The sequence below is a fragment of the Sphaerodactylus townsendi genome, linkage group LG03 (genome assembly GCF_021028975.2).
Source record: "Sphaerodactylus townsendi isolate TG3544 linkage group LG03, MPM_Stown_v2.3, whole genome shotgun sequence".
In the NCBI taxonomy this organism is placed as follows: Eukaryota; Metazoa; Chordata; class Lepidosauria; order Squamata; family Sphaerodactylidae; genus Sphaerodactylus; species Sphaerodactylus townsendi.
In genome coordinates, this window is record NC_059427.1 from 84396276 (window position 1) to 84408598 (window position 12323).

Below are 12323 nucleotides of genomic sequence, written 5' to 3' on the forward strand. Positions count from 1 at the left end.
AGGGATCACCATCAACCAAGAGACGCAGCCAAATGTTACAACCTATCATAGAAGGAGAAACAGCCCACTTTTTTGAAGAAATTAAGGTATTTTTATATCTGTAGATAGCAATTGTCCCAATCCAATAATGCATGAGTTTTTGAGTTTCACTAGAGCAGACTTCACATTAATCACTTTTCCTAACAGCAGCAAAAACGTAACTCTGTCCAGAACTACTGTGCATACTGGGACTCTGACTGGATGATAAAATGCATAACACATCTTTTACATTATGTTGCAGGAAGAGGAAGAAGATGGTGATCTATCATCAGAACTCACTGATCTCCTGAAATCTAGTGCCCAAATACAGTCTGCTAGTCCAGTTGAAAACTCAGAATCAGATGTTGAAGAAAGTCAAGAGAAATTGACTCGAGAGCTTCGCCTCTCTAGTACCCGTGCAGCTTCCATGTAAGCAAATATGAGCACAAAGCAGCAGTGTAATTTCATGATTAAAATAACTGCCTTGTAGTTGTTTATGGGAGTACATTGGAGCAGTGAAAGAGGAATTTTTATCTGAATTGATGTTCTATGTTAGCAGTTCAAATAAATTGCTTTCCTTCTTTGGCTGTTTTCTGTCTCATTGGCAAGGGAATTTTTCCACTGTGATACCTGTTAAAATATGAAACAACTTCTTATCAAAAGTCTTTTGTCATGTAGCTAATCACTTTTGTACTGAATGAAATATCTGTTGTGCTGTTGATGTTTTGATGTTCTTTTTTACAATGCATTTTAGGCCTGAATTATTGGAGCAACTTTGGAAAGCCAGAGCTGAGAAAAAGAAATTGCGCAAAACACTACGGGAATTTGAAGAGGGATTTTATCAGCAAAATGGAAGGTCAGTTTAACATCCAGTCATTGTGAGATTAAATTATTGTTGATAATGGAAACAGTGAGATAAAAATAGTTATACCCTTTTCTACCAAAAGATCTAAGTGTGGTCAGTTGTGGTGTGATGGAAGTAAAAGTACTGTGTTTCCACTGTTGAAAATAGTCCTGAATGTCCATCAGCATTAAATAATCAATTTTGTCAAAACCAGTATTCTGTGCACTATTAAACATTATAGATTGATAAAAGAGTATTTATAGTGAACGACTATCAGCAAAACTTGCCTCCCCTACCACCACCTTAGAGCTCTTATTTTTATTTTTCTAGCATCAATCATTTTCTGTCAGCTTCAGGTGCCTCTGTGCTGGTGCCACCAGTTGCAGAATGTTTCCCAAGAGTTTCCTCTGTTTGCAGCTCATCCAGTGGCCATTTCATTATAAAAAGTTGATGAAAAAAGTTTGTTTTTCCTGTTGATCCTGCACACGTCTCAATTTTCTTCTTTGTTTTGGGGGAAGGTGTCTTTGTAGCTACCATGACACCATCTAAGAATCACAGCCATTTGGAGGGCAGGTTTACCTCCCATTAAGAAGCAATGGGTAGACTTGTCCTCTGCAGAGGCTGGTCTATCAGCGATTGAAAATAGTGGGTAGACCTGTCCTCCATGGAAGACAGGTCTACTTGTTGCTTCTTAATGGGAGGTAGATCTCCTTTCTGCAGATGGATTTAGGATTCTTGGTAGGTATCATCGACAGCTAGCAAAAGAGACCTTCCTCAAAAGAAAAATGACATCAAAAAAATACCAAAACTTTTTTAAGGATTGTCCAAGGGGAGGGGAGGAAAAAAAAAGAGCACTTTTGTTATTCATCAACTTTTTACAGTGAAATGGCCATCAGATGAGCTGAGGAAACTCCTGGGAACATTCTGCAACTGGTGGTGGCAGCACAGAGGTTCCTGAAGCTGACACAAAATGGTGGACGCTAGAAAAATGAAAGAAGAGCTCTTGGGGGAGGGGGCAGGAAAAATGAAATGCAACTTTGTAGGCCTCTCCCTGGCCTAATCCTCAATCTCCTACAATGTGGTAAGGGTGATTTTTTCTTTTTTCTTTGTTCAAATGGAGGTGGGGGAGAGGTGGGGTGGGGAACAGAACAAGGCAGACACTATGACCCTGCGAAGCATTCTACTACAGATAAGGTCCAGGGCGAAGTGGCAGATGAATTTATAATTGTACTTAAATTTTTTGGTGGAAAAGAGTATAAACTACTGCAGTGTGCTTTTTAATGTGGGCCTGCCTTTGAAAATAATTGGGAAATTTCACTTGGATGTCAATTAGTATATCCTACCAGTTGTGGAAGAATTTCACTAGTTTCCAAGTTGTTGCTAGATGCAATACAGACTGCCAGTTTAAAGCCCTGTAAGGTTTGGTATCACAAGATACCTGAAGTATGTCTCTTCCCACTGTTCTCCCCTCACTTTCTGAAAGAAGGTTGGGTATGCTGTCAGCGACATCTGTTGTAGCACCTTGTTTAGGGAGGTTTTTTATTATTTCTGTTTCCATAGTGCTGTCTCTCTTGAGATTTAGAAAGCGGGTAAAAAGCTGTTTTATACTTCCTTGCTTTTGACAGAAGTGAATTTCTGATTCTCTCCCATCTTATTTTAGTGCAAAATAATTTGCATTTTAATTTTTAAATTAAGAATTTATGCATTTTTATTGCTGCTGTATTGTTGGTTTTGGACATTCTATAATATGTGCCACATAAGAAACATCTGTTGAGACACAGCATAAGCATCCCTTAAAAATAAAATTTGTATATAAAATAATACAAAGAGGATGCCATGCCTAGTCTATTGTAACAAAATCTGACTATTTAATGGAGCAGCATGTTCTCAATGATGAACATGAAAAACAAAGGACTCTGGGAAATGTAGTTCATATGGTGCCATTTCTCATGTACAGAGAGGCTGATGGGATTACATCTTTCTCACTCAGCCAGCAACACTTCTTAAAGCTCTGGGGTCCTTACAGGGCTATCCTATTCTTTGCCTGAGCCAAATCTCAAGTAAGTCAGCAGCGAGCCCAGTGCCAACTGCTACGACTGAAAAGGCCCTTTTTTTCTGTTTGACTTTAACTGAATGCCCTTCCCTAATAAGTAGACCTGAAAAATACTCTAGAAAAAAGTATTCTCTTCAGCCACATCATCATTTTATAATTACACAATTGTGATAAAGGAAATAAAAAGAGAAAATAATCTGTCTCTTTGACTGAAAAAAAGAACTATACTTTAAATCCTTCCAATGAACAGATAATTAAAGTAACTAAACTGGAAATAAGTAGGGAGCAGCTGTAAGATGGAAGAATGAAACTTAAAGGGCTGGTAACCCTGAGAGGTCTCTTGGAGTGGTTTCCCCATTAAACTAGAAAAGGTGGTGCTACGGCTGTGCTAAGAGAAGAGAAAAAACACACGAACAACTGTGAAAAAAGATGTGAAGGCAGCAGGAAAAACAGAATATCAAGGACTGGCAACAGTGTCAGATTATCCGGAAAACTGAAGGAATCATATTGGGGAAGTAAGATCAAGAGGTTGTTTTGTTGTTAGGTCACAACAATTTTGATCATACATTCAGGAAAGGGCTTAGCCAATAGAACTCATTTGTACTTTGGGATCATACTTTATCTAGCTGTTTTCATTTAGATATGGCCCTTAAGATTGCCGGTTTGATTGTATTGTTTCATCTGGCTTTGAAATGCTTGTGTGAAGTATAGTTTGAGTGATTATGATATATTTAAAGTTCAGAAGATAAATTTGGCCATGTGAACCATGTTATTTATTGTTTGTTTAAATTATTTATTTACTTAGGATATTTCTATGCTGCCTCTTCAGAGTCCTGCTTGATGCTGCTTACAGTTAAAGCCGCATCACAAGATTAAAAACAAGCCACAAGAACAAGTTAGTGGATATAAGCAGTACAAAAACTATTCATAAAATAGAAGCATGCCATTAAAAAGCTAAGATAAAACTGCTAATTAAAAGTTTGGGTAAAAAGATGAGCTTTGGCCTGGTGCCTATAAGAAAGTAAGGTAGGTGCCAGGCAAGCCTCAAGGGGGAGGGTGTTCCAAAAGTGGGGTGTTCCAGAGGTGAGGTACCCCCCAGTCTCTAGTCACTACCTGCTTTATCTCTGAAGGTGGGGGCACAGAGAGCAGAGCTGGAGAGGCAGATCTACTTTGAATGAGCTGAGAAGAATTAGCTGAGAAGAAAAAAAACCTATCAAATGCCCAAATGAAGCATTTGCATTCAGTGACCACCTCTGATTACTAACCTTCAGGGGCAAATGAGAAGTTAAACAACTTTTATGACATATTTGTAAACTCAGGTCACTATTGAAAATACAGCAAACCATTTTTTTTCATATTCTTATCATCCTGCTAGAAAAATTGTAAGAATAAAAATGGTAAAAATAGTAAGAATGCCCTAACCAGAGCTTCCAGTTTAGCTTAGTTTTCTGTTTCCTCTCTTGGCCTAATCTTGGTTTATTTTCTGTGATACACTTCTGAATAGTCAGAGCAAGGGACAGTCTGTACTTCTTCAGTGAGATCAAACAGTGTCTTGTCACATCTTTAAAGACTAACAACTGTATTACAGCCTAAACTTTCATGATCCAGAGCCCATTTCATGAGAATTGATGCTGCTGTAAATTTGATCTTAAGATATTAGACCAGTGGTTCTCAACCTGGGGGTCGCGACCCCTTTGGGGGTCGAACGACCCTTTCACAGGAGTCACCTAAGACCATCGGAAAACGGTCTTTTTATATTTTATATATACCAATTTTATGGATGGGGGTCATGACAACATGAGGAACTGTATTAAAGAGTCGTAGCATTAGGAAAGTTGAGAACCACTGTATTAGACACTTCACTGTTTTGTCTAAAACAGAGTAAAGTAATACAGCTACTTGTAGAATTTGAATTGCATGCTTTTGTATCAAGAAGCTGAGAAAGATGAACAAAAATAATTGAAAGATAACAGGATTTGGTGTGGACTGCATTACCTTATGAGATCACTGATGCAACATGGAAAATGACTCCCCTAGATATAGCCAGAATTGGTTTAAACCAGTTTGAATTGGCCAGAATTTTCTTAATATGGTTATCTTTTTTGCAGGAATGTTCAGAAAGAAGATCGTGCTCCCATGCTTGATGAGTACAGAGAGTACAAGAAAGTTAAGGCCAGACTTCGGCTTCTTGAAGTTCTCATCAGCAAACAAGATTCTTCAAAATCAATATAAGTTATGTTTCTTCATAACACTGAATGGTTGTTTTCTTATGCTGTCATAGTACTTGTTAGGTGTTTGCTTTGTCTTGCACAGTTGAAAGAATGCTGGTTTTGTACACTTTATTATGGTGCCACATTTGAAGGGCAAGTAGGTCCAATCTAGAGAGCTAATGAAAACCTTACCCATTTGAGACTGTCCAGCTTTAGCAAACCCAGTTTTCTTCTCTTTTTTTTATTACATGTGAATCTTGTTCCCAAAAAACTGTAGAACAATAACTGTTCAAAACTGTGGACCTGCAATCTTCGTTTTGTCTGCATTTCTTAGTATAACACAGAACTACTCAGTTGCCTTTTTCTTATGGGGAACAATGGCAGCAAATTAAGAACACAACTGTGTTCCTGGGCACCAAAACAGAACTGAGATGCCTTTCAGAGGACAGCTATGGAATAACGTTGTTTGGTTTCAAATGACATCTGTCATGTAATAGAATGGTTTGTGGCCTGTGGATATTGCAGCTTAAAACTCCCATTTGCTCTTCAATTTCAGATTACAATGGACAAACCAGAAAGTGACCTTGCTTGTTGTATTTTTAAAACTTGGAAAACTGAACATTAATATCACATATTGCCTACAAGACTTGCATTACTGTTAATTTATCAGTTAATCAGCTCATGGTGACCTAATGTGTGGTCTGAATTGGATTCTGCATCATCCCCTTGATGGGGGAGAATGTGATGGTGCTGTACAGCTTCAGCAGGCCTGTGTTAATTATCTAACTGCTGTATCTGAAATAAGTGTATTTTATCAAGGGCTAAAACCAATATAATTAATATGATGGACTTAAGATGGATAGAATCATCTTTGAAGGGAGTCTTGCTACTATGTCACTGTTGGAGAAATGGAAAGCAAAGTGATTTAACTTTTGGTATTAAGCAGATATATGATTCTTGCATGATACAGCTTCAGAACTGAAACATTTTTGGTGATGTTTACCTTGTCTAATGTAGATGACACAACAGCCTTTTAATGTATTTCTTTTTGAATATTGCAAAACCCGAAGAGTTCATGGCAGTGCTGCTATGGGCATCCCACCTGCCCATGGAGGGATTCCAGCTTGGGAATAACAGAACTCTCTTTTCATCTTCTTCCCCCACAGTGTCTGTACATGATCTGTCTGGGGCCTTACAAGCAGCCAGACCAGATGAACACCCATGGGCAAATGCTGTGTGGGAGTCAAGGGGGATCATCTGTATTATGACATTAGGCACTGCGTCTGTGATAGGATTTAGCTGAGCCCTAAGTGTTTAAATTGGTGCGCTTTGGGATTTTTTGAGTTGATTGTGGCCATGTTTTGCATGTGCCTATTTGCTGCATGTATTTATGATCAGCTGATGTCAGCACAACCATTTTTTCTCACTGCTTTCTGAAAGACCAAAAATGATTTTTTGCAAAGTAAGAAGCGACTGGCATGTAAATTCATCAAGTCTGCCTGCTGACATGGGATAGTTTTTTTTTTAAGTAGGGTTTTGATACTCCAGACGTCTGTTCGCTACGGAAAGGCTTTCTCTGTGTGTGTGATTGTAGGCATGTAATTTTGAAACCTGAAAGAGAGCAGTAAAATGATCTTATATTCTGATGCTTTGCTTTTTTACAGAATTAGAAGGGTTTTTTTAGTGGACCATAGTAAATTGCAAGGTTGGAAATTTAATCTGGAGATCATCTGTGACTTTTATTCAGCTCCACTGTGCAATGTACACTTCAGTTACTTTTCTATCAGTCTGCAGACACAGGTGCATCCAAACATTATGTGTACTGTATAGTGTTGTACATGAATGTTTTATATACCACATGCAAAATGTCAATATGCACTATTTAAATGTTTTAAATAATATATTCCTCCTTTATAAAACTTAAATCTATATGATTCCAATATTTTTATAAAGTGAGTGATCCACCTGGCTCAAATTCAGAATTAGCAGCTGCTTTTGTGTATGTGTTATGCAGTGTTTGGCTGTTCAGTATCATAGCTAGCATGGCCTCAGTTATGCTGACAGTGTGTGTTGTACCATTTTTATTGAGCAATAAATGGTAGGCTTAGGCATTTTGTGATATAACATAGTTTTACTTTGGTATAAGTAAAAACTATATATGTGGATATATAGATATATAAATATATATAAATAAACCAGATATAAATGATTGCTATGTCTGGCATTTCACTGTATAGATTTTTATAATAAAAGTAACTTTTATTGTTATATTCAATTATATATGTGTGTTTTCCAAAAAATATTCTTGTGGGGGTTTAGACAAAAGCCTAACAGAGCATCATTTTGAAAGATTACTTTTTTTAAAAATACACGCACACACAGACACACACTTAAAAAATTAAAATGTGGCACTTCATAATCAGAGCCTGCACACATAGCAAACTGTAAATCTAGTCCGTGAATTAAAACCAAATTAAATAAAAGAATGTACATAGTTATTTCTTTCTAACAGCTTAAGGGCTTCTTAAAAATGCAACCAGTTTTTGTTAACTTTTTTGTCATTGAAAATATTCTTAGAATTTTGAATTGCTCTTAGTTTGACTATTGATAATCCCACACCTTTAAGAACCATTCTCATTCACCAGGCAACATCAGCTGCTTCCAGTAAACATGCAGATTCACTCCTTGCAGATGCCAGTACCTCTCTAGGATCAGCAGTAAACGCTGTCCACACAATTTAAGAGATAGCATTTAACGAGATTCCAAATTGTAACCTGATGTCATCTTCTTTTAATATGCAGTTCTGGCTAAGAAAAGAAAGTCTCAAGTAGTGGCAGCAGATTAGTCAGGAACTAGTATTTGCATATCAGGCATTCTTTCCTAATATTTATGGTATTACATGGTATTACCCCTTAAAGAGACAGCTATTGTACTCTGTGTGAAGAAGTGCAGCGAGGGTTCCCTTTGCATTTCACAAATGGGTAGCCCAGTCCAGAGGCCGCCAGGGATGGTCCCAGTGCTGCACTACCTCCAGAGGGCTTTCAGGCAGCGCCAGGGGTGCTGCCAAAAAGAAGAAAAAAAACCTGGCTGCCTGAAAGCCCTTCCTGGCTTAGCTTTGCACTACACTGCGCACATTTATATCCAATGGAATGATCATTTTTAAAAGGATTATACTACAAGATTATGTGGGGGGGAAGGTGATCCTTAACACTGTAAGTAAGACGTACACTGAAGGAGTGAAAAAGATTTCCACAAAATGAGCATTAGAACCACAGGGCTCGTCTTGGACTGTTTCTAATTCTTATGGACATTATATGCATTTGGTTGTATACACTAGATTTTGCCTACTTGCATGATAGGATTGTTTATGTCATCATCATGCAATAAATTTCCGTGCTGTTAATGTGCACGTGCGCACATGCACACACACATATGTACTTTTTATACTCAGGTATTGTCTTTGGTTTTTTGTATGTGCATCTGAAGATGCCAGCCATAAATGCATGCAAAAGATTAGGAGCAAAAACTACCAGACCATGGCCACACAGTCCAGAAAACAGCCAGCTGGTTTCAGCTGTAAAAGCTTTTGACAAGACATCTGCCTGCCTATTTTTCTTGCTTCTCTTCAACCAGCAGAAGCAGTATAGATTATACAAAAAAGTATATTTGTAAGATTCTTTAATTTTATACCAGCTGCAGGATTTAGTTGTTCTTGACACATCCTGCTTTTGTTTAATGGCATTCCTAGATTTTGATGCTTTGCAATTAAGGTACTAAGAGCACGTTGTTGCTTGCATGTGTGAATTATATTGCTCATGGTAAAAACACTGTTTGGCTGCATCACAATTATTGCACTCTGTTGTCTGGAAGTGACAGATCACACCTGAACATTTTTTGAAGCAGTATAGGGCCATATTTTTCAAATGACAGTTGGCACTTAACATAAGACTGATCTCATTTAATGCTGTAATTTTATCTTAATTTTTTCTCATCTGTTGTATTTTCAATGTAATGCAAGAGACTTAAAATAGAATAGGATTATGAATATAAAAATGAGTTCCAGAAATTACCTCTCAGCTCCAGAGAAGGCAGCCCATGTGCGCATTATATTGCTCATGGCAAAAACACTCTCTGGCTGCATCACAATTATTTTGTGATTTTTCCCATGTTGCAGGAACACAGAGGTTGAATTGGATTCCATTTCAAATGCATTTTGTGTATAGTTTCAACAGGATGTACATGTGCATACCTGGAAGTTTGCATTCTCATTTGGATGTTGCTCTGGGTTATACTTATTTTCAGCACTCATAGGGAAGCCTGCCTTAACGAGCATATTAGCTTTTCTGAATGGGGCATCTGTCTTGCCCTCCTTTCGTAAAGTCTCTTGAATATATAATACTTTTAAGTAGTTATCAGGTACAAAATTAAAAGAAATTTATTTTTCTGTTACATTGGATAGTCTAACACCTTGCTAGTAAGCCATCCTTCCACAATATTCTTTTTACTTATCTGAAGGGATTCCAGCTTCCAGTATGAAATGAAACATTTGCTCCTTTTTTCCTGCCCAAAGGAACAGAAAACCAAACAATTAGTAGCACATTTTGCCCTTGGCCCTCTTTAAAATTTCTTGTCTCATGGAACATGTCTGACAGCTCAGACATTAAACCCAAGTAAATTACCAAATAAGACACTGGAGGTAGAAATCAGCAGATCAACAAGTTTAGTAGCTGCTTTATGTAACTTGTCATTCTCACAATTTCCAAAACAAACTGGATATAAGTTATGGGAAGCTGCATTTGTGCCTTACTTGTAATCTTGACATTACCTAGAAGAGATTGGTTGTCTGTGACTTTTATGTGGTCCCATACTAAAAAACGTGTACCTTCTCTCCACCATGGAATTTCAATAAACATTAAGAACTTAGCCACCCATCCTGTGGCTCATAAGCAGAAGTGACAATATTTTGGTTACGGAAGAAAGTCTAGTGCTCTTTTGTCACAGTAATAGAATTTACGTATTATGGTCTACATACTCCCACATATGGGTCTATACCAGTGATTCCCAAAGTGGGTGCCACCACCCCCTGGTGGGTGCTGCAGCAATCCAGGGGGGTGGTGATAGCCACAGGTGCATTTGGGGGGCGATGAATAACTAAGGGGGTGGTGAAAGCATAAAAGAAAGAAGATAAGATTTAGAATAATTGATTTATGTATTCCGCTCATAACGCTTAATTTTTCTTTGAACAACGTAGTTCATAAATAGTTCATAAATAGTTTCATAATTTCAAAGTTCAATGTTTCTAATTTACACCTTTCTTTACTATATTTTACGAAAAAGGTAGAAACATTAATACATATATCTTTCTGTTTAATTGCTATTAAAATTTAAAAAAAAATTAATTTCCAGGGGCCGCTAAGTAATATTTTTTCTGGAAAGGGGGCGGTAGGCCAAATAAGTTTGGGAATCACTGGTCTATACAGTCAATGAATACAGTAATAAAAGATAAGCAACCTTGTTCCTTCCATATGAAATACATTTATACATTTCCCTATTCCACATTAAAAATACATCTCTGAATACAAGTTGATATCCCTGGTTATGTGTAGTGGAAATCCAAAGCAAAATTTTAGCTTTTTCTTTCTTTCACAGAATGGATCAGACAGAGCAAATGGGGATTTGTGACTTCTTGATTACAGCTGGTCCTTCCATCACAATCAAGCAGATTTAGCTGCAACAAGCAAATCTGCCAAAGCACTGGAACAGGCCCAACATCTTCAGTTTAAGCCCTCTGTCTGGGATACTTGACAGTGGGGTTTAATGTACGGAGAGATGACTTAAGATCACCCCACCATGTTTTTTCTGACACTGAGATAAGATGTTGTAAAAGTGTATGTTAATGTCATGGTGATGGCATATTTACCACAGAAAGGAACTACCCCGTTTCCCCGAATATAAGACATCCCCTGAAAATAAGACGTAGTAGAGGTTTTGCTGAAGTGCAAAATATAAGGCATTCCCCGAAAGTAAGACATAGCAAAGTTTTTGTTTGGAAGCATGCCCGACAAACAGAACACAGAAAAATAAGACATCCCCTGAAAATAAGACATAGCGCATCTTTGGGATCAAAAATTAATATAAGACACTGTCTTATTTTCGGGGGGAAACGGTAACACAGAAGCAACTTCCCAATCAGTGTACCTTTGGGGGAAAACAACTGTACTGCTATTAAGGTATTTATTAAGATATTTTACTGTGTAAAAGTTGAAGTATAGATTTTTCACTTTATATGTCTTACAAATGCAGAATAGCAATTAACTGCAGAAGCTGGTTTAGACCCAGAAAAGAACAAAGCAAAACTGAAGATTCCGAACGTAACCTGATTGGTTTCTATGAAAGTGCAATATCCTAGCTCTAAACTTATGAACTTGTGAATGTCATGTATCAGGAAAGAGGTGGGGAAAGAAAAACAGTTTTAACAACTTGTGATAACTCGAGGAAGATGTAACAATTGAAAGCTGAGGGTTTATCTTCTATTTATTTCTCCAGGACAATCATGTAGTCCAATGTTAGTTGGTGCCTACAAATGCTTAGGTTTGCCTTCCCTAAACTCCTTATTGTTTCATATAGTCTTCTGGTTGATTAAATCTTTGGCGGTCTTCCATCTCTGCTAGTCCCTTGCCTGGGGAATTAATTTTCTGTTTTGTCAGTAAGTTCAGATTAGCCTGTGTACTCCCACACATGCCAGCTGGGTGACCTTGGGCTAGTCACAGCTTTTTGGAGCTCTCTCAGCCCCACCCACCTCACAGGGTGTTTGTTGTGAGGGAGGAAGGGCAAGGAGATTGTCAGCCCCTTTGAGTCTTCTATAGGAGAGAAAGGGGGGATATAAATCCAAACTCTTCTTCTTCTAAAAACTCATTAGCAATATATAGTGCATGTGTACGTAAAAGCGTGGAGAAAAGTATATGAGACTGAGAAATACTAGGATTTTTAAAGTGCCAGTTATTTGAACGAATCACCTAGAAATAGACTTAATAACCTGCAAGCATTAGAATGAACTAACCGTCTGCCCACCTTGAAAAGGACCATTCTTCCTATCATGCTACACTTCCATGTGTGGTGTTAGCCAATATTAAAGTATGTGCATTAGTGTAAATGCACAGAGTGGATTCAGGGGATCAGCACAAGGGCTCTTCTGTGT

The 12323-nt window shown here is 37.8% G+C and overlaps 1 protein-coding gene across 1 annotated transcript in view; it reads left to right on the forward strand.

Moving 5' to 3' along the window:
* FAM13B (family with sequence similarity 13 member B) overlaps nucleotides 1-7405 on the forward strand; it is a 70525-nt gene extending 63120 nt beyond the window's left edge. The window contains exons 21-24 of the mRNA XM_048487372.1: nucleotides 3-86; nucleotides 281-447; nucleotides 773-874; nucleotides 5024-7405. Of these exons, the coding sequence (XP_048343329.1) occupies nucleotides 3-86; nucleotides 281-447; nucleotides 773-874; nucleotides 5024-5147 (477 nt within the window). The 3' untranslated portion in view covers nucleotides 5148-7405. The remainder of the gene's footprint in view (nucleotides 1-2; nucleotides 87-280; nucleotides 448-772; nucleotides 875-5023) is intronic.
* The last annotated feature ends 4918 nt before the right edge of the window (nucleotides 7406-12323 follow it).